The 22,539-nt window shown below is 48.4% G+C and overlaps 3 protein-coding genes across 15 annotated transcripts in view; 1 reads left to right on the forward strand and 2 right to left on the reverse strand.

The window, feature by feature from the left end:
• The window catches only part of TSC2 (TSC complex subunit 2), a 45,898-nt gene extending 42,613 nt beyond the window's left edge, over nucleotides 1-3,285 (reverse strand). For 3 of the 11 annotated variants that reach the window (XM_038419360.1, XM_043493930.1, XM_043493929.1), the window contains exons 1-3: nucleotides 3,197-3,234; nucleotides 1,533-1,697; nucleotides 935-1,021 (exon numbers count right to left, since the gene is read on the reverse strand). In XM_038419360.1, the coding sequence (XP_038275288.1) occupies nucleotides 935-1,021; nucleotides 1,533-1,670 (225 nt within the window). In that variant the 5' untranslated portion in view covers nucleotides 1,671-1,697; nucleotides 3,197-3,234. The other 8 variants (XR_006274798.1, XM_043493932.1, XM_043493926.1 and 5 more) reach the window with 8 other exon arrangements.
• A 4-nt stretch (nucleotides 3,286-3,289) lies between these two features.
• NTHL1 (nth like DNA glycosylase 1) lies at nucleotides 3,290-19,056 on the forward strand. The gene is made up of 6 exons (XM_038419364.2): nucleotides 3,290-3,427; nucleotides 4,444-4,694; nucleotides 9,820-9,990; nucleotides 10,748-10,907; nucleotides 15,228-15,333; nucleotides 16,641-19,056. The coding sequence occupies exons 1-6, from the start codon at nucleotides 3,328-3,330 to the stop codon at nucleotides 16,762-16,764; spliced, it is 912 nt and encodes a 303-aa protein (XP_038275292.1). The 5' UTR covers nucleotides 3,290-3,327; the 3' UTR covers nucleotides 16,765-19,056.
• Nucleotides 19,031-22,539, reverse strand: part of SLC9A3R2 (SLC9A3 regulator 2) — a 102,664-nt gene continuing 99,155 nt past the window's right edge. For all 3 annotated transcript variants that reach the window (XM_038419363.2, XM_038419362.2, XM_038419361.2), the window contains one exon: nucleotides 19,031-22,070. In XM_038419363.2, coding sequence (XP_038275291.1) covers nucleotides 21,912-22,070 — 159 coding nt within the window. In that variant the 3' untranslated portion in view covers nucleotides 19,031-21,911. The remainder of the gene's footprint in view (nucleotides 22,071-22,539) is intronic.

Here is a 22,539-nt window from a genome sequence, read left to right on the forward strand (position 1 = left end):
CAGCAGTTCTGCGGAAAAGGACCTAGGGGTGACAGTGGACGAGAAGCTGGATATGAGTCAGCAGTGTGCCCTTGTTGCCAAGAAGGCCATGGCATTTTGGGATGTATAAGTAGGGGCATAGCGAGCAGATCGAGGGACGTGATCGTTCCCCTCTATTCGACACTGGTGAGGCCTCATCTGGAGTACTGTGTCCAGTTTTGGGCCCCACACTACAAGAAGGATGTGGATAAATTGGAAAGAGTACAGCGAAGGGCAACAAAAATGATTAGGGGTCTAGAGCACATGACTTATGAGGAGAGGCTGAGGGAGCTGGGATTGTTTAGTCTGCAGAAGAGAAGAATGAGGGGGGATTTGATAGCTGCTTTCAACTACCTGAAAGGGGGTTTCAAAGAGGATGGCTCTAGACTGTTCTCAATGGTAGCAGATGACAGAACGAGGAGTAATGGTCTCAAGTTGCAATGGGGGAGGTTTAGATTGGATATTAGGAAAAACTTTTTCACTAAGAGGGTGGTGAAACACTGGAATGCGTTACCTAGGGAGGTGGTAGAATCTCCTTCCTTAGAGGTTTTTAAGGTCAGGCTTGACAAAGCCCTGGCTAGGATGATTTAACTGGGACTTGGTCCTGCTTTGAGCAGGGGGTTGGACTAGATGACCTTCTGGGGTCCCTTCCAACCCTGATATTCTATGATTCTATGATCCTCCACTACACTTGTTAAATTGTTCCAATGGTCTTTGGAGCTGGGATCATTGATTTCTTATAGGTTTGTACAGCACAATAAAAATGCAAGATATAACTTCTGGATTACAACAATTATAACAATGTTAAGGTAGGCCAAATTACCTAAGTGTCTTGTTACAAGAGAAGCCAAAGGCTGTTGCTTAAAGCTTATCTCAATCCTCGTAACATTTACCCTACACCCGACAGCAAACATACCTCTTCAAATTTTTTGGTTTTTGCTACTTCACAGATTTGACTGATCGCTCGTATCCGGTTATTTAATCCGCACTCTACGCTTAATTCCTGAAAAGAAGAATGGAAATAATTAAGATAATCCAGGCTCTGCCTTTCTTCATCAGAAACATCCCTCTCCAGCTCTCAAAATGACCACTTGGATCATTATCAAATTAGCTCCACATTGTCTAAAAATTGTTTTTAGAGCCTAACCATTAGTCACCCCCACAGAGATACACTTAAATGAAGCTGTAACCAACATCAGCAAGTTAAAGCTCATGTAGAATGATGACAGAATGAGGGGGAAATGGAAAGTGTGCTCTAATTTAGCCTAATATAATAGCACTTTACACTGACACAGAGCCTTTCAGCCAGGTATCTCAAACTACCCAGACATGTTAACTAATTAAGACTCAGCAATACTATGAGGTACTTAACCTTATCCCCATTTTATCTATGATTGACCTGAGAGTCAGGTAGGATAAGTGAATTGCCCTAGGTCACAAACGGAGTCAGTGGCAAAGCTGGAAATAGGACTCAGGGGGACTAAACTCAGTCCTCAAACCCTATGACAATTTACCTTGAGTATTTCTGCAGTGATGATAAACTCTGTTTGCTTGCCCTCTGATGATTTGGAACTAGCCCGCGATGGTCCCAGACCTAAGAGGCTCTTAAACTTCTCCTTTAACCCAGGATCCTTGCTTTGCAGTTTCGCCATTGTTGACAAGAAAACACCAAGAGGCCCCTGCATGCATAGAACAGTTACTATATAGAGAGCTGTAGACAGAACCTATGAACCAGGCAACACTGGAATCCATCTCACTTTTCAATGTGATATTTACACACAGCTCTACTCTCACAAGTCTTTGCAAACAAGCCAAGGAGTGAACTCCCTTCAGATCAGGGAAGAGACACTGGCAGGGGCGATGCTGCCAAGTTGTGGGATGCTTATGCCACTGTAACCTTTGCTGAACATGTCCTCGAGCTAGCTAGGGAACTTCCCTGTCTGTGGCAGCACTCTCCCAGAGGGCTGTACGTGCAGTAAAGCAGCACCAAATGCTTGACCAGCACACGTCAATTTTCAAACTGTAGCGTTGTTTTATTTTATAGGAACTCGTAAGGTGTTTTGCTCCCAGGCTAAAAACCTTATATAGTAAATTTCATCTCAGAGCAAATTTTGAAAGTAGCAATAAATGAAAAAAGGAGACGTGATCGCAAAAGTGTGAAACTAATTAAACATTGCATCACACCAGCTACAGTAGGGTGGCTAGAGGGGTACAAGGAGTAGGTGTGTCAATCTCAACCAAAAACAGTGAAGGCCCTCAGAAGCCATTTCTCCCACACCACCACAAAACAGGCTCCCATTAGGCTAGATACAGCTTCAGTGGCTGCTACAGAAATATGGCAAGTGCTAAATAAATATACTCTTCATCACATATGCCTCCTTTATGTGAGAAAGAGAGTCCCAACTCCACAATGGGCTTGCTGTCCCATGAGTACTGGGAACAAGTTAATCCCCAACATCCCAATGCACCCCAATATGCATTTTGTGCGTGATCCCTTTATAAGTCTCTCCCAGCCCCAATCTCTCACATATTTCGGTGTGGTTCCCTGTACAGTTCCCGCTCCCACCCCCACACATATCCCAGCTCCCTAGAGGGACAGACCCCTTCCATAACCCCTCTCCCACATAGTCCCCCATCCTATCGCCACCAGAACTGTCCTCTCCATATCCACTCCCTAGTACCCAGATAGCCCAGCTCTCATGGGAAGACCACTGTATAACCCCCTTCAATCCCCAATATCCCAGCTACTTATAGGGGGTCCTTGTACAATTTCCCCCAGAATGGATCCCCCCGATAAACCTCGCAGCCTCCATGGGTGGGCCCTCTATGATCCCCAAATACCCACACTCCAGCTGCTCACGGTGAGTGGGGGGGGGGGGCGCTCTCATAACAAACCCCATCCCCCTACCCCCGCTTCCCAGGGGATACCCTCTTTATAACCACCCAATGCACCAAGCCCGCATAGGAGCCCTCCAAATCCCCAGCCCATCTGGGGGGGGGGTGACCCCACATAAGCCCCCTCTCCCCAAGGGGATACCCTCCCCCAGCCCCACAGGGGATACCCCCCACGCAGCCCCCCCGAGGGGGAGGAGGGGGCCCTCCATGTCACCCAGCCCCCCCGCTCCCCGGGCAATACCCTCCAGACAGCGCCCCCCTGCCGGGCCCCGGGGACACTCACCCCTCCGGCCAGCCCCCTCACCCCGCTCACAGCTCCCCGCCCACGCCGGCCGGAAGGACCCGCCCCTTCCGGGTAAGACGGGGGCACGTGACTGCCGCGCGGCATGCCGGGGGTTGTAGTCCAGCGGAGCCATGTGCGCGGCGGTCCCGCGTCCCCTGCTGTGTGGGGGCTGCGGCGGGAGGATGGTGACCAGGCAGCTGAGCAGGGTCGGGGGGGAGGCGGCAGCAATAGGTACGAGGGGTCAGAGCCCAGGGCTGCCCCCCGAGCTGGGGGAAGCGGGGCTTCCCCAGCATGAACTGGGGCTCGGGGAGAGATAGAAGTGGGGTGCATGGAGGGGATGGAAGTGGGGGTGCATGGAGGGGGAGGGGCTGGGGGATGGAAGTGGGGGTGCATGGAGGGGGAGGGGCTGGGAGATGGAAGTGGGGGTGCATGGAGGGGGAGGGGCTGGGAGATGGAAGTGGGGGTGCATGGAGGGGGAAGGGGAGAGGGCTTGGGGACGGGATGGAAGAACTGGGGGTGGGACTGGGAGATGAAAGTGGGGTGCACTGAGGGGGCTAGGATGTGGGTTTGGAAGAGGATCTGACGTGGGGGGGTGACTGGCTATGAGGGGATGTGAACTTTGGGGGGGGCTCCCCTGCTGGAGCTGCTGCCTGCACCCACCTACTCCCGGGCCCTGTGCAGTCGCTGTTGTGGGAGCCTTGGCCCAGCTAATCCAACTCTGAGCTCCTGCTCACAGAGGCTACAGGTGGAACAGCCCTATCGGGTCACCAAGCCCATCCCCAGCCAGGAGGGCTATGGTAGACCCCACAGTAGGGGCCATTAAACGGACTCTGCCCCTGACATGACCCAGGAGGCAAGCCTGCTCCAGCGTAGCCCTGCACTGGCAGGCACTGGAGATAAGTGCTGCCGCGGCTCAGAAGGCAGCCCTTTGCACGTGGTCCAGCCTTGTGCACAGGCCAGAGACGTGATAGCCTGTCACGCTGTGTGTGTGCGCTGTTACATGTGAAAGGGGCCGTTTTCCAATAAATTCTTATACAACTCCTAAGTCTACACCAGAAAACTTGCCTTACTTGTATGTTGTGGACATGGTTGTGTTCCAGATGGTAGGGCTTGCGGGACAAGCGGGGAGTGGTGGAACCTTAGCCCGACTTTAGGCTGCATGGCTCCGCTGTATTGGTGTAAGGAGAAACTTGGCCCTCCTTCTTCCAAAGGCCGTGGTCTGAAAGTCCCTTTTTCCCCTCTTTCAGGAAATCGGGCCCACTGCACGGCAACCATCCCATCAAAGAACAGAAGGAAGGGGAAGAAAGTCAGCGTTCTTTATGACTCTTTGGAAGGAAGCATTGCTGAGAAGGAGGAGACTGACTCCAAGAGACTGAAATGGGAGCCAGGGAACTGGAAGCAGCAGCTGGATAATATCCGGGAAATGAGACAGAATAAGGATGCTCCTGTGGATCAGATGGGGGCTGAGAAGTGTTTTGACAGCAGCGCACCTCCGGAGGTAAAGCACGCAGCTTACTGTTCAACCTGAGAGCGTTAGCTGAGCAACAGACAATACTGTGCAACTTTCTCCAACTGTAGATCTGACACTCCTTCATTCTGGAGGACAGGTACCCTACCCTAGTTTTACAGAGGTTCTGTGATTTGCCCAGGGATATGTGTGTGTAGATATTTCTGCCGTGGAAAATAAGTTTGAAAGGTACGAGAACTCTAGGCCATGAGAAATGGTGTAAATTCTGCTGGTCACTCAGTGAGTGGTTTATCTTGCCAGATGAATGATGAGTTCTCCTTGACAGTTCCTTGCAGGGCATGAAGGATGAAGAAGGGCTGTTCCATGGGGTGGTCAGTCATTCCATTACCTGAACTTGACCGTCCCTTTCATCAGCCCTGATCTTGATGCCTCTGCTTTGACCTTGAGTGTTACAACTAAAGAGACTCTTCCCAGGTGGAAACCAGTATGATGAAGGGTTGCTGTGCTCTGACTTTTGCTACGGAGACTTAATCCTTTGGTCTGGAGGCCCAATGAGAGCTAATGGCAGGTCACTGTAAGGTAAGGGGAGGACGCTGTTTTACTGTGGGGCCAGTGACACAGAGTTCAGCTGGGGATCCATGCCGTTCGTTTTGCTCCTCTCAGCCCTGCACACAAACAAACCTTTTATCCCCTACTGCTGCATGGTAGGAGAGCACGTAGACGGACAGTGAGATAATTGTACCCTACAACCACGTACTTAGAAGCCACATCCAACAAAGGCCAATGCAGTCAGCCCCACCACACAGAGCTAAGTATTTAGCAAGTCAGAAGATGAGAACTGGAGGAGGGAGACTTGTCCTTACCTCTTGCTCATTCTGCCTCCACGAGCATCTGCCCTTGTTCATTCTCTAATATGTTAAGTGTTAGGAACCTTATGGGGGAAAAGACACACCGGAGGGAAAAGTCTCAGCAGCTGTGTGGATGCTGCCTTCCCCCAAGTGCAACGTGTGGTGAAGGAGCTCCCTTCAGTGCCAGGCTCTGGAGACATGCTATGGAACAACAGTGTGAATTTCCCCTGCTGTTCTCCACTCAGGCAGCAGCTCCGACATAGGGAGAGAAGTGGAATGGCCAACAGAGCTGTGCAAAACAGTGCTCCAGATCTGGAGGTTCATTTTGCACTCAAAACTTGAACCAGGTTTCTTAATTTTGTAGAGTTTAAGGCCAGAAGGGACCATTAGATCATCTCACTGACCTCCTACATAGCTCTGCTAATTAATTTCCCCCAGTTACCCCATACTGACCCCTTACTTTGGGTTAGACTGAAGCATGTCAGTCCTCAGGAGACTGAACCATTGTGTGCCAAAGGCAGAGAATAGGAGACAGAGTTGCCGCCACCACCACCAACATGCTAGATGCTTTAGATAGCTAAAAACCGGTCCCTGGTGCAAGTAACTTCTAGTCTGCGGCCCACAAACACTGGGAGGGGGACAGTCAGGGGTAACTGGGGTAAAAAAAGAACTGGATAACTTCATGGAGGATAGGTCAATCAATGGATATTGGCCAAGATGGGCAGGGACTTAACCCTACACTTGGGGCAACTCTAAACCTCTGACTGCCAGAAGCTGGGAGTGGAAGACAAGTGGATCGCTGCATAACTGCTCTGTTCTGTACACTCCACCTGAAGCTCTGATACAGGCCACTCTTAGAGACAGGATACTGGGCAAAACGGATCATGGTCCGACTCAACGTGGCAGTTCTTATGTTCTTAATGAAGAGTGATGTATGCCACATACTTGGTTTTTATTAGTGACATGATTCTTTTTTTAATTCCATCTTAAATGGAGACACTTGCTGATGGGAAGATTAAGGTTTGTGAGCCAGGGAGCAAGGTGATGTCTGGTTTTGAGCAGAAGCAATGGAAAAATATTCCATTGGTGTAGGCTGGTGGTTCATAAAGGCAGCTCCAGAAATCCCTTTGGGAGCCATGGATTAGTCTCAACAGTCTCCAGAGAGGGGAACCGGCATTAAGAGGAGCTGGGAAACCCACCTCTTCCCAAAATAAATCAATGTGAGCATTACTCATGGGATTCTCTCAACATAATTTCTGATTGTTACACTGGTTTCTAGCAGGGAACTGCAATGAGGCATCTCGTGTAAAGGTGACTTGCAAGGACGGGGAGGGAAGGAAGTTGCTTGTCCCTTTTTGCTCTTCTCTGTTAGATAAAGGCAGCCTGCAGGTCTCCACACACTGGTGCCCTAGTTTAATGTAAGTTCTAAAGTGACTTCAGTTAGGCCAGTGCAAAGGCTGGTTGGATGCTCTTATTTTGGGTTAGCTGATGTTCATAAGAGACAGCTTTAAGAAACTGAAATAAGCCCTCCAACCAATTAAGAGCATCCACACAGGAGTCTGCCGCAATTTTAATATGTTTAAAAACTGATTTCAAGTTAAACTGGTGCCCGTGTCTCAGGTAGAAAAGGCCTAAGTGGGTTATAGGCTGTGGCCCTCTCCCCTCAGCCCAGGAAGGATTAAATGCCTCCCCCAGATTCTGTCCGGGCCCTTCCTTCCGGGCACAGTTTATTATGGCGATACCAACTTGCAGAGTAACACAAAACCAAGCTGTTCCCCTGCCCAAAACTGGCTGCAGGGGCCCAGAGGCCTTTCTCCTTGGGTCTCTTCCTCCTGCTGCAGGCCAAACAGCTTGCTGCAGTTTCTCCTCAGCTGAGCTCTTTCAGCCTTTATTGGAAGCCGTGGGGGGGGGGCACCTTTCCAGCTGGGTCTGATTATCCCCTTTCCCAGGTCCAACCCCTTTTCCTTAAAGGGGCTCTGCCCCAGAACAGGGCTGGCTGGCCCCATCGCCCGTAAAGGGACAGACCACCCAGTTACGCACAGCCACACAGGAGCCTTGTACTGGTTTAACTAAAGGAGTGTGAGTTTGTACCTAGAGCGCGCAAGGTCTTGCACTACTAGACTTGCCGTGCTCTTTGTGTTTGAGTCTAGACATGTGGCTTGCGAGAGCTCTCGGCCTGTAACTGAAGAGGCAAAGGTGTTGGCCCTCTGCCAAAGGAACTTTTGGGCCCATGTCTAGATATTTGAGTTAAATAGATAGTAACAGAGCTTTAAACGGTCTGTGTGCAAATCCCTTCTCGGTTATGCTTTTTTCTTAGATGGCTTATCTGATGATGTAATCCTGCCAGTTCTCTTGTCAGCCACAGAGTTATGCGAGATCTAAAGAGCAGACAAGACTTAAATCTTTAACACAAAGAACAAAGCAGAATTGGGGGTGGGGGCGGGGGAGACAGAAGGAAACTTTCCAGGCTGCTTTTTTGCACTATAAAGAAGCAAAAATGGACACATATCTAGTATTTCTCCCCCTTCAGTTCACCATTAAGAAAACATTTGTTTAAAAACGCGGGTGTGCTGAGAATGGTGCTGTGCTTCCCCAAGTCCCTGGCACAGAATCAGAGACCCAGAATGACGCAGCCCTCCAAAAGGGAGCATCTGCACACATCTGCAACGGTACAAAAAACAAACCCGGTGCAATATTGTGATGGGAGGCTGCAGGGAGTCTCTATCAAATGGCACTGTTTGTTTGTGTGAAAACATTTAGATAAAGGGCAGGCTGACTTTGGTGATCTCTGCATAACAACTCGGCAACATGTACTTGAGCAGCCCACAGGGCTCCAAAGGGATGATATTGAAGATGCAACTGCGTAGATTTATTTGACATATTGCTCTTCTTGTAATCTCTGGCCCCAGGACTGGGGTCATGTTCTAGTCTGAAGTCCCTAGTGAAAATGGTTAGCTTCTGCTTTAGTCTGAGACAGCGTGTGACACCGTAAAGATACATCAACCAGCACAAAGTGATACTCTGGGGTTAAAGAGAACCGCAAGTCATCACTGGGAAATAACTCTTTTTCCCTAAGGGAATAGACTTATTCCTACCAAGATAAACCTAGGCATTGTCATAACCCCTAGCACAATAACCCTGGGCTTTTCCGACTGCTGGCCAGAACTTTCAAGGGCTGTTTTTAGGGGGTTGAGGAGTCTGAAGCTGGAATTGTAGCCCAAATGTTCTGCAATCATCTTAGTTAGCTACACTAGCCCCCAGCACCAGGTGCCTAGCTGGGAAGACAGGGTCTGCAGTGGAGAGTCACAGAGGGGAGGAAATTCTAGCTCAGTGGTAAAGTAGGAATTAAAGACACCAGGTCACATTCTGCTCCGTTACACCAGAGCAACTTCACTTAGTTCAGTGAAGTGCCTCCAGACTGACACTGGTGTAAGATCAGAATTCAGCCAACGAGGGTATTTCTGGTGACCATGCCACATGCTGGACAATGTTATGAGACCTGAGTCTGGAGAAACAAATTCATCACAGTGAAATGCTCTGTCCAGAGTAGTCCAGCAATTCAATGTCTCATTACATATTTGATTTTAATTTCTAAGGGCTTGTCTACATGGTGAGTTATTGTGTGTCAAGTCAGCGTGTGACCCTGCAGTCCACTAGTTTGCTGGACTAGAACGTCCCATGTGAGTGACTTTCACTGCAGTGCACATGTGGGATGTTACTGCGTGGCAAGCTGGCGCACTGTAGATCCACGCCCTGGCTGGCCGTGCACTAACCCGGAGACAAGCCCTTAGTCTGGAACTTTCAAAGAGGCCTGTAGGAATCAGGCATCCAAATCCCATTGAAATCCAATAGGAGTCAGGTGGGTGTGACTTAGAAGCACAAATCCAATGGAAAGTCAAGGGCATGTGCTCCTAAATCACCTAGGCATTTCTGAAAATCCCAGCTCTATCTTTCACTGTTAAGCTTGCGGAGATGCCGATTCCACGGACATGAACTCCAGGGAGTTATCATAATATCACTCTGTTGCTCTTCTGTAAGCAGTGATTACCTAAGAGGAAAACGTTAGGGTTCTGGGGAGACAGAAGTCGATGCAATTTCTGACTCTTCTCGGCTGCAATCTCTTTTATTTAAGTAATAGTAAGATAAGAGCTGAGGCGAGGCCCATATGGTACAGATTGATAAGCACGGTCACTTGTGTGTGTCGCTGCACCCCACTGACTTGCAGACCCCAGACCCAGAACTTTCAGGATCCCAGCCCTGACTAGTCCAGTCGTCTCTGACACTCCATCTCCCATCTCATCCTCTAGGTGATGCGCTATCAGGTTCTGCTGTCGCTGATGCTGTCCAGCCAGACCAAAGATCAGGTGACCTCGGCAGCCATGTCGCGCTTGCGGGAGCATGGTCTCACGGTGGACAACGTTCTGCAGACAGATGACGTGACTCTGGGGCGGCTCATTTACCCGGTGGGATTCTGGAAGGTGAGTGCCGGACCATAGTGGTTGTGGATGGCCGCGTGTCTTAAGCAGAAGTTGAATAATGCCCTTGGTCCCCAAACTATTGGAGTTGTCTCAGGAATATCTGAGGCACAAAGAGATGAGTCGGATCGGGGTGGTTGGATCGGCCTTTGCAAGCTTCACCCCCTTCTTCCATAAAAATTATCCAAATGACCTGTGATGGCAGCTGGGAACCACATCTGCTTCAAGTGACTTGTCCTCAGTCTGTCGTTGCCTATTTATTTATCTTGACTTCTCTCAAAGCAGTGCCCCTTGTTGTCCCATTCATGCTCCCTACCTCTCTAACTCTCCTTTGCTACTCTCACCTCTTCCACTCACCTGCTAGTGAGAACTCCTCTCTTTTCTCCCTTTACATGTATTTCCTTTTTTTTCACCCCACTGTAGACCCTCATTTCTTCCCCCTTGCTGCAGGGAATCATGTATCATGTCCTGCTTACGAGAGACTCCATCCTGATCCGCTGTAATTTGGAAGCCGTATTTTATCCCAGTTTTAGCAATCTGTATCCAGGACAAGAGTGCACTCATTGGCATCATCCCAGGCATGGTTAGAGGTGATCACATTACAGCTTCTTGCTATAGAGGATAAATCTAGGATATCGTTTGTATTTTCCTCCACAAACTCATGTCAGTTCCCTCAAATGAAGGAAATAGTTCTATTGTCTAGTACATGTTTCTCCTTTGCATTTCTTGGATTGGAACTTAGTTTGCTTTGGTTTCCCAGAACAAGGTGAAGTACATAAAACAGACAACAGCAATCCTGAAGCAGCAATACGGGAGTGACATCCCCAGTACTGTCGCGGAGCTGGTGAACCTGCCGGGAGTTGGGCCCAAGATGGCCCACTTGGTCATGGACATTGCCTGGAATAACGTGACTGGGATTGGTATGTTTTGCAGTGTATAAGGCGCTGCTCTTCCGTGATCTGCCCACTCTTCCCAATCCTACTCTTTCCTAATCCATTGCTAGTAACATCATCATACCTTGCTCTTTTAGGGAGCTTTTCAGCCATAGATCTCAATACCAGAAGGTTTCTAAGGCTGGTGAAGTCACTTGGGCTAGTTGCTCATTCTCCCTGGATTTACTTATTTGCAAAATGGGTCTAATTGTTACCTCCTAGGTGTGCTGATTAAGAATAAAGGCATTGCTTAATTAATAATAACTAGGGATGTGTGGTGACCTGTATCGCACTTTAAGGTCCCGTGATGAAAAGTGCAAAGCAACGGAGATATAATTCCACAATACCTCTGTTAAATAAGAACGTATTTTTTGGTTTAAACAAATCTCACTTCAGAAATGGTCCTTTAGGGCCAGCTGGAGAAGGGACCGAGGAGGTCTGATTTTTGCAACTATACTTAGAAAGAGCTTAGTTGCTGACGGTCTCTGGGAGGATTTTGTTTGAAACTGGCTGTTTTAGGTTGAATTGGAATTAATTTTAATATCTAGCCACAGGGTTCCTTGTGGAATTGTCAGCCAAGGGGTTTGTGGCAATCAGTGTCTTTGTTTCTCTGCCCCGTTTCTGGTACTGGAAACTTAAAAAAGTTGGGGGCCTAGATAGCAGTGTATTCAGGTCCTGTTTTGATATCTTCAGCTAATGGGGCTTATCGTTTGAAGGCTTCTTGGATTTATAGTGGGAATGGGCCTCAGAGGCTGGGTTGGATTGGAGTGAGGTTCTGGTGGCGATTGTACCCCTTCATTTTAAAGGAACGGAATTTGGGTAAGGCAGGATTTTGATTTAGCTCATCAGGGCCAGCAGGTGGCACTGCCATATTAGCTTTTCTGTTAGGCTAAGACGGAGCTCCAGGTATGCATCAAGGTCTGTGGGGACAGATTAATATTCCAAGTGTGTTTGGTGCTTAATCAGAGAGAGTCATGGGAAACCTGGTAATGCTACCACCTGATGAATGACGTCTGCATGGAGTGAAAATTCAATACCTAGTTCAACACAGGCCACAACTGTGTCTTGAAACTCGGCTTTACTAAGAGTGGTTCTTGCACTAGACTGACAAGCTTTTGAGTCTGTTGTTCCTTCTGAACAGTTAATCCGCTGTTGGGGAGGAGAGTCTAGAGGGAGCTCTGATAGCTTTCCAAGGAATTGTACGCAGTGTTTTGATTTAGGAGGCAAAGCTATACTCTTCCTGTTTACAGCAATTTCCTGGGTTTTGTTCAATTAGCAACAGAAGGACCAGTCTGTCACGGCTGATCTAACAATAGTCTACTTTTGTGCTTAGAGCCTTTCATCTGAGAGTCTCAAAGCACTTTTCAAACATTCCCCGAGCCTTCCAAACTCTTTGTGTAGCATTATTAGATGCATTTCCTGGGGAAACGAAGGGGCAGCATTTGCAGCTTGCCTGTGTCAGCTGAGGCCACTGCAGGAAGAGAATCCAGAAGTCCTGGCCCCCAGTCCTGTGCCCTGCCCTGCTAGATCACACCGCCACAAAGAAAACTGTTTATGGTGAAACAAACTGTAAGTCAAATGGGTTGGCTTTCTCACAGTGGGCAGCCTGTGGCCCCAATCTGTTCAGAAAGATGTCGCCCTGGGAAAATCATGGCTTCCTTCAAAGCCACGTCCCACCACTTTTGGGCCATGTGTCTAGAGAGGAGCCCCCTCTCTATAGCATCCTCGTAAAGTTCTTGAGATGATCAGCGACATCTCATGACTTAATCATCGTGATCCCTGCAGAGAGGTAATCTCACTTGATGCTGAGACCCACCTAGCAAACCCCTGATGCAGAGAACTCCCTCACTGAAGTCAAAGGGACTTCTAGGATCAGTCTCCCAGTGAAGAGAAGTCTTTTCGATTATGTGAATGCACGCATGCACACACCCCTGCCCTCTCCCCCCAATTTATCATCCTTCAAGATATAACTCAAAATGGCCAAACTCCCGGCAGTGGCCTTTGGGGCTTGGCGGCTGCTGTTTTCTAGCCTTCCCATATTAATCCATTGGCAGTGCAGATATCATGGTTGCAGCTGGAAAGGGCTTTGACTTTCTGCTCAGCCTGGTTCTGAACCATTCCAAGCTGGCTCGCATCCTTTCCTGACACCCTGTCTGGCCGTAATGCTTCAACACTGTTCTGTGGCTTGGCAGGGCTTGGGTCTTACAGTAACCCTCAGCCCTGAGTGCTGCTAACCCTGGTAGATCAGCGTTGCTGCAGGGACTCCCAGGGATTAGTGGGAGCATGTGGGAGCTCGCTGCTTTGGTAAATCGGTGCACTTACTTCGGTTCCGTACCTAGAGGGTCCTGTATTTGGAAATCCTGCTCTGGCACATTTTTCCTTGCTGCCTACTTAAAGAATAAAGTACCAGTAACTTAAATATTGGGACAAAGTACATCTTAAAACACCTGAGCATTGTTTAATTAACTCCATAATTATTGGCTACTTAATCACTGAAATACAAATATTGTAACAATCCTGACCTTTGAGGGCTATGTAGGACATGTGCTGGCTGCCTCGGTTTCAGAGTGCTGCTAACGATGCTGGTTTTGACCCAGCTTCAAGACTGGTTAGGGCTTTCTGTCTGAAAGATCAGCTGTGTCCCTGGGTGATGCTGCCATGCCTGCTATCCATATAGACACCAGAGCTCCTGTGGGATGAGAGGAGGCCACAGGGCATTCTCCAGGTGTGACTCTGAAATTCACTGCCCATCCTTTGGTCTGAGAGCGCCTGAATCTTTTGACCTTGAGGGCCCCTTGCAAGTTGTTCTGTGTTGAGGGAAGTGGGGAGTGTGATAGGGGTGGAGAATTTTGCGGAAGAGAGGGAGTTTTTCATTTTCATTTGGTGACACGGTGAGGACTGGCTTTTGTAAGTATTGGGTTTTGGGGGGGGGGGGTTAAACACACCAAAAGCGCCAAGCGCTGTGGATGACCGGAGTGGGACCATGGGGGTTTACTGAACGAACAAACAGAAATCACAATGAGCAAACCCATTCTTCCTCTGGGGAGTCAGCATTCTGTTCATTCAGCCCTTACGGGTACAATACACACAGAAAACACTGCTACGGAACCAGACCAATTACGATAAATGAAGTGCTCTCATGCTGCTAGCGAAGCTGACAAATACATCACAGACCTGAGCCGTTTCTGTGACCTCTGTTGTACAACCCGCGTCCTCTGGCTGTGTAGCATTGATGGAATGAGTTGGGAACGGAAGGAGCTCTTTTTCCTTCTTGTCCATGCTCTGTCATCTGCTCCTGCGTTTCTGAATAACAATCTGAGATTAGCCTGGTAGCTATCAGAACAGGGAGAATGAATAACTCTGCCTCCCCCACCCCCAAAACATTTAGTGATAACTCCAAGCAAGTCTTGGTTTAATCCATGTTCTCATAGGGAAGTGCCAAAAATAATTGCTCCGAAATATGCCAGCAAGTAGCCCCAACACACGGCCAAGACGCTGGGGACATGGACTAGCTGGGCAGTGTTAGGGGTTTCTCGGACTGGCAAAAAATTCAGAGGAAAAGGTAAAGTCTTATCTTGCATTTATCTGAGAACTCAGGTCCAGGGTCCTTGAGAGAGGCAGATGGTCAAGTGAATAGGGCAGTGGCCTGAAAGTCGCTCTCACCTCTGCTGCCCAGCTGTGTGACCGTGGGCAAGTCACTTCCCCTCAGTTTCCACAGCCACCGGGTGGGTATGACACCCCCCCCTTTCCTGTGGAAAGCACGCTGAGCTCTGTGGATGAAAAGCACTCTACAAGAGCATGGTGGCGTCAGTGAGATCAGCTCACACGCTCCTTGCCATCTTGGGTGCGGAGGTCAGAGGTTGCCACATATCCTCAAAGGCTAAAACTTCAGGACTGACAACCTGCCTGTTTGCAACGGATTCAGCTTAGGGCTGGGGATACATAAAACTAAGGAAAAAGCTACAGGCCAACTTAAGCCCCGAATCTTGGCATTTCTGAATGGCACACTGGGAAGAGGGGGAGATTGTTTCACACTTTCACCATTGGCAAGACCTTGCTGTTTCTTCTTTATGTCAATTTATCACACACCCACACACACACTTACTCCAGCCATGGTACCCTGCCTCCTAGGGCCCTACTTTTGAACATCAAAAACCCACTTGGCATCTGCCCTCAGATGGAAGAACCTCCTAGTACAGCCTGGTGCATCTGCTATGGGTCCTGAGTGGACTGCTTCTTTAACTCCTTACACCCTGCTTCCTCCTGACCCAGGTGTTCCCTCCTGACTCCAACCTCTCTGCTCCCCAGGTGTGGACACCCATGTGCACAGGATTTCTAACAGATTGAAATGGGTGAAGAAGGAAACTAAAACCCCCGAGGAGACCAGAGTGGCGCTGGAGGACTGGCTGCCCAGGTGAGGTGTCGCATGCAACAGGGGATCTGGGCTGTTTTTCAGCTGCTGCTTGGCTCTGAAATCCACACACACACACACACACACACACACACACACACACACACACACACACACACACACACACACACACACACACACACACACACACACACACACACACACACACACACACACACACACACACACACACACACACACACACACACACACACACACACACACACACACACACACACACACACCCTGACAGTCCCCTCTCTCCTCCTCCTTGTTGTAATCTTCACAGGAAACTGCCACCTGCACTCCTTTCCCCAGTACCAGCCTGAAGCATCTTTTGTTCATTGCTGTGGTTTATGGCAACAAGCAGCTACCGCATCCAGTGCGCAGAACCCTGCGGAGCTATTTCCTACCCGCCCCATGGTATTTTCAGTGAGCCTGTCCCCTCCCCTTGTTACAGTCGCAGCAGGAAAGGAAGCCTGGCATTGCAGCACACAGGCCTGGGACTTGGCTATGGGGTATTTCTTGTTTTCCCGGGGACCATCGCTCGTTCAATTGTTTAGACAGTTCACAGACGTTAGAGATGACAGAGACTTTAGTCACTCCTAGTCTCTGCTGCTGGACTTGTGCCCTATCGTGCATTCTCTACTGTCCAGTTTAGTTTAACACAGCCCAAGGCCATCGCTTCCCTTGGGAGGCCATTCCACCATCTAATCGGGGTGATCTGTCTGCTGATCTCGTCAGCTGCAATGGAGTACACCAGGGATGAACTCTGGCTGATATCTTAAATGATCAATTAGTTTCTCTGTGTATCAGAGACTCATAACAGGCACTGAACAGGAAGGAAACCCCACCAAGTGCTCCAAACCAGCGCTCCACTCTGTGTGCAGTGGCCTCTGGAATGTGTATGGTATAAGGCCCGGCCACGGGTGCAGTGGGGATTCGGTGCCAGTGCATTGCACAGCCAGCAGCCATATTGTGAGCTCAAGTAGAAGCCTGTCTGCTTCATCCAGCTGTGGGACTGGCTGTGTACATCCCTTTCCCCCATTTGCACCGGAGAGAGGAGAAAACAGAAATGTTACTTTAGTTGCTCCAGCCCACAAAGGTCCTGGCCCCCAGGCAGCATGGTAGGGCTGTGCTCTGGGAAAGTCTGTGGGGCGGACGGGAGCTAGGGCTGGACTATGCCTCCGTGAGGATGAGGAGCTAAGGCAGCTGAACTATCCGTGGGAAAAGAATTAAAAACCTGAGCTGCTCTTCAGTCCTGCCCAGCAGCAGCATTTACAAAACTTGTCTCCCTTCTGGGTCTGTAGGGATCTCTGGAGTGAGATAAACTGGCTCCTCGTGGGCTTCGGCCAGCAGATCTGCCTGCCTGTGAACCCTCGCTGCAAAGAGTGCCTCAACAGGGACATCTGTCCGGCTGCAAAGAGATGCTGAGGGAATGGCTGCTCCTCCTAGAGCAACAGATCTGCACCGGGGTTGTGAAGCCGCCGGACTCTGAGCCCCAGTAAGACTGCATTGGGCCTGGAGCAGGGAGGGGACGGGGGAGAGGAGACCTTGTGCTGCAGGGAGATGGAATGGGAATCAGCAGCTACCCAGCAATAGCAGATCTCTGAAGAGGAAAAGCTCTCTGAAATGCAGCCGTCCTGCCGAGTCAGCTCTGCAGGCAGTCCTTGGGTGTGGGTGTCTAACACAAACACTGCGCAGGGACAGTGGGAACGGGGAAATGCTACATGCTGCAGTGTCTGATGGAGCTGGAAGGAGACCTCCGCCAGCTCGGTGCCCGGCCATGCCTGGAGTCCCTGCCTCAAGCTGTTTGGGCACAAACTGGTTTAAAAAAGGTGGTTTTTTTATTAAGGTTTTACTGACATCTCTACAGTGCAGGAGGGAGCCGTGGTGGCCTCATTCCCCATACCCAGCTGGAAGGCATAGCGACTGAGCAGGGCAAGGGCCAGCTGGAGGCAGGATGGGAGTATGGGGCAGACCAGGCAGCAGGGAAGCAGCCTTCCATGGGGCGGAATATTACATTAAAAAGGTATAATTCGGGCTTCATAAAGATGAGCCCAGCCACCCAGACCAGGAAACTGGGGCTTTGCTGGTAGCCAAGAACCAGGGAAGCATCGAGAGCGATGCAGAGAATGGCCAGCAGGGCCTTTCTTAAGTTCAGCTTTGGCAATGCTGCCCTCTTCTGAACACACTCTCCCTGTGGGAACTGTTTTGAGCTTGGGCCCTGATTCAGCACAGCACATCAAGCATGTGTTTCAACGCTACTGAAGTCTGCAGGATTTAAGGACATGCGTAAAAGCTTTCCTTTGACACCTGCCACAATGGGGATGCAAACGTAGCTCGATTTCTGATCTTGGTGCTGGGTCTGCCTTTCAAAGGGTGCTGAATTGCAAAGGGGTTTGTCAAATGGGTATGAAATTTGGAGTGGTCAGCTATTTGAATTTTGGGTGTGGGGGGAATCCGTCACAGAACCACCCATTCCCGTAGCAGCTGTGGTGGTTTGGCTTAATCAGATGATAAATATTGTTTTGACTGATCCTTCGTGTGTGTCCAGATTTAACCCCTAAAGAACTGAGGGCCAATTGAAATGGAAACAGGAGAACACCTCAGCCAGCTTTATCACAGCTGGGGGTGGGGGGAAGGAAACAGAAAATCCCCCTAAATATTGCAGGAATTCCCCCATGGGACTCTAGTGTGCTTTCAGGTGGCCCTGCACTGAAGTCCAGAGCGTCAAAGAGATTTAGTTGCCTTTGAGGAACTGAGCCCAAGCTGGGGAAAACTTTGCTACTGAAATGGTTAAGATTCCAACAGCTTGTTCTTGCACAAGCATCACACAAACTTTGCCTAGCAGAGGGGATAAATCAGCAACGGGTTGGAGTGGAAGGGCTGCTTCATTTTGTGTGCATAATACTGCATAATCTTTATTCCAGAGCTGTCACCCACACAGCCTACACATCACATCTGCGGTGCTCGGTCCTGACCTGGCCAGGCTCTGTGGCTCAGGTGTAAGAACTGCAGGTTGGGAGTTTTTCTCTGTATTAAAGGTGGGGACATCCAGAGAGGGACATCGGGCTTGTGCTTTTTCCTTTTCTCTTTTTGGCTTCTTTCTAATGTTTAATGGATGCCTGCAAAGTTATGCTCTTTCCCTGCACACATCAGAAACTGAAGTCTGATCTACAATGAGGCCTACTTAAAACTGGAGAAGTAGCGGGTGTATAACATCAGAAACACCAAGGAAGAGAGCTGATTGAGAGAAGTGATTTTTTTTTATAAACCTTTAAAATGTTTAGATTATGCCTCTTTATCCCCAACAGTTGGGCAAAAAGTTCTTTGTGCTAAAGATTCCCCATACCCAGCTTTTTCCAGTTAAGTGTTGAGAAATATGGATTTCAGAGTCATGAAATGAAGCCAATACTAGACATTCCTAAATTTCAGAAAGCAGTAAACCAAAATCAAACCTTTCAGACCCCCTTATACCTCCAAGAAGCTAAAAAGGGCACAAACAATTTTCCTCTGTTGCAAGTCACCATTCAAAGCAACAACAATTGTTAACCCATTGCAGAACTACAGAGGTTGTTTGGCCCACTCTTCTAACCAACCAGTGAAGGGAATGGAATTTAATAACACACACTCTTCTGCTTCCTTTCTGAAGCTCTTTACAATACCAAGACTGAAATGAAGAACAGACTAATTACCCTTTTAAGCTGTACATGGCAAAACAAAGTTTATTATTGACATTACAGTATACATTGTCTTTACAATGCAGATAACAGCTTTATACTTGTATTGATTTTTCAAGTTAAATGTACAGAAACTGAATAATTATTATTACAGAGCTACTAGATGTCAGAAATAGTGATAAGTGCTTTAACCATGAGCTGTTTCCATGGACTATGCAGCGATAATTTTAAAATCTTATTGGTACATATTTGCATACCTGATTTCTTTTGATCAGCATTAAAAAGAAAACACAACCATGCTATTTTCCCCTCAACTATATTGGTTCTGTCTTATGCAAGTAATATGGTATTTACAGGCTTTTAGAAAATGACTTCCTTGTTTGCTATGCTGTATTTTAACATCTACCTTGCAGTGTAACTGGGGAGCTTTTACCCCTAGCAGACTCGCATACTGTCTCTGGCTTGGTTGGAAGTGCAGGGATTGAAAGCAATCTGCATGTCATGAGTGTAAGGATTCTTTTGTTACTGACTTCTTAGAGCAGCAACTGTTTGTTGTGGCCAACAGCAAGCAGCCCCCCGCCATTAAACTGTCTTTTGAAACACGCAAGGTAAGAGGCCACAATGAGACTCCTGTAGGGAAGAAAAGCTCTAAACTTCTTACTAACTCTCTCTAACCTGGTGTCAGTCCCAAGGTTTACAGCCAAACACCTGCAGAGATTTCTTTCCAAGATCCAATTTGCATCCATTTGCCCCACTAACACTGTACATCCTCCCTGAAAGAAAGCCCAGCCAGAAGCCCTGTCTTCAGTATGGTCACAGCCTTGCATTTCACTGGTCCCTGCAAAGAAGCCAAACACCCCCTGGGCCGTTGCTACAGCGTCCAGCCAGTCCCCTCCTTCCCCACTGTGCTGCGATACATCCATCTACTGACAGGAACAGTAAATGTTATAAGGCACCTTTTTTAGCTCAGTTTTATGAAATATACACAGAACCTTAACAAGACCATAGTGCATGAAGTCAAAGGCCACTTGTTCATTATACAGAGTCTGAGGGTAACCTGGGGCAAAAAAACTGAGCCATGTGCTTTATCGTAAATACTATTGCAAATCTTACATTCTTGCCCTAGCGTGTCATTAGTTTGTGGGGGGGAGGGGAGAGATTGGTCATTTACCTAAACTGTCTGCTCTGCCCATTCCCCACCCCACCTGCTTTTTTAATACTATTTTTGCCATTGTTATAAAATACATGTCAGCCAAAAAGGCTGTTTTGTTAGCTTTTGGTAAGAAGGCAACGGGAATCATCCGCTCTCTACGGCACCGATCCAACCCCAGTACCACTCCACTGCCTGGAAGCCATTAGTACATGTTTAATTTAATCTTCGTTAGTGTCCCACATTTGAAGCCCGAGGTAAGTAGTGAAGATTTTATGCTAGTTTAGTCATGGCTATGTAAGATAGCTTTAATGTACATTTTAACATTGAGAGCAGGGTGTTTTCAAAGAGGGGCCTAAAGCCAAAGCAATTGTCTGCCTCGCCAACCCCGCTGTCTAACAGTTAGCAATATGGTGTGGACCAGCAGAAAGTATTCCGTCTTCCCATAAGACAATCCACATGCCAGATCACATTGCTACAACGGGCCCGGCCCAGCCCAACATAAGACAACAGAGAGAGCTTGCTTATTATTCTTCCAGGTTGCCAATGCAGCTAGTGAGAGATCAGCAGGAAAATGGGAGAAGTTTAAAACCTGAGTCAGAAATAGCAGAGCAGGTTTGGTTTGTGGCTTGGTTCTGAAGCCAGCATCTGAGTAGAAGAGCGGCCGCTGGATTGCTCCTGCTTGAAGCCCTGTTTTCGTGAGTGCCTCCCAAAGCAGGGTCTTCAAGGATTTCCGTTCCCAGCTGATGAGAAGCTCACTTGTGCTTCTTTGAAGTCCGCCTGAAGAGCCATGTTTCCAGTGTCTCATTAAGTTTGTTCTCAAAGGGCTTCCAATAGAGAGTGGGGACAGAAATCCTTGCATGTGGATGTGCTAACAGGAAACACAGACCTTCCTTTATTGTCGGGGGGCGGGGGGCAGCTTATTCCCTCCTCTCCTGCCATTTCTGCATTTTATTATGCACATCTGAGGCTTGGGTTGTTGGGTTTTGTGGTTTTTTTGTTTTTGTTTTTAAGTCCTACCATTTTCTCAACACCCAGAGTTTGTTTTGAGGGGAGGCGGGGGTGGAGCACAGAAGGGAAAAGGTTTGCTGAGAAAAGGGCTTTTATTGCACTGGTTAAAGGGATCCTAGGGGAGAGCGGTTACAGCATTAATGAGAAACAGATGGGGAATTTTCTTTTTTACACCAAAAACAAACAAAAAACCCCACCAACCCTTCTAAATCAATAGAGAAGCCAACAAGAGAGAAATGTATAGCCACTCACCAATCTCTCACCATGTGAGTATTGAACATGGTAGCTCGAGTGGGATTATTTCAATTTTTTTTTAAACAAACTAGAATATTTTGAATTGAAACAAACGAGGGTTTGCAGTTTGGGAGGCCTCCGTGTGAGCCTTTTAAACAGGAATGCATAATATCCCACTTGGGATTCTGCGGCGGGGGGAAGCTCAAAATAGTAAAAACCAAAATAAAGCAGGTAAGAAGCAAAAGTGAAATCTTTCCAGTCTTCCCTCAGCAGCAATGTGGGAACCGCAAGCAGCCGGGTGAGTGCTGGGAGGAGCTTTGGTCACATTTCTACTGGAATCACTTGTCCATAAAAGACACTTTTTAAAAATTTGCCTTGCAAAAAGCGACCAATGAAGAGCAGAGCACAAAGCGTCTTGGGTCAACAGCCAGGAATGAGGCTGGGGCGTGTTGGAGATGTTCAGTTTGGAGGGTGGGGAGAAGGGGAAGAGCTGCTGACCGGGCTCAGAAGTTGCTGAAAATCTCCCGTTTCTTGTTCCAGTCCATCTGTGGAGCCCTTTTATTCACCCGCTTGGCACGTGCTTTCTCTTTGGCCTCTGCCGCAGTCGGGCTCAGGTTCAGGCCACTTTCCTCGAATGGGTCCTTCTTCTCAGACTCCCCCTCCTGCAAAGGGGAAGAAGACATAAAAAGCTTTCCTGTTACTGTTATGGTGTATTGTGGTGTAATATGCTGGGTAGCATAGGTGTGCCCGTGGAGTGAAATGGGCATGCATGGTGCAACAGTGGCCCCTGCGGGAATACAATGGGCTGACTGGGGTGGGTGTATGTGTGTCCGATTACATCACTTGCTGGATGGCCCATCAGGCCTATGCCTGTGATTGTGGTTATCTTGCCCTCTAGCACCTCATCTACATAAAACCTTACACAGAACTAGGGCAGATTCTCCTTAAGGGCATATGATAAGAAGCCTGTGTTTTGTGAAGCAGATCATCGAGTTTGTCAGGTTTGTGGTTTAAGGGGCGACCAGGGTGTCTTTGTGGCCAGAGATTTAATTACAATATTGGAAGGGGAAGAATACCCTGAAGAATGTGTTTCTGCTGTTACTGGAACTGGAAAAGCCGAAGCAGAAAAAT

This window comes from Dermochelys coriacea, chromosome 10 (assembly GCF_009764565.3).
Source record: "Dermochelys coriacea isolate rDerCor1 chromosome 10, rDerCor1.pri.v4, whole genome shotgun sequence".
NCBI classification, from domain to species: Eukaryota; Metazoa; Chordata; order Testudines; family Dermochelyidae; genus Dermochelys; species Dermochelys coriacea.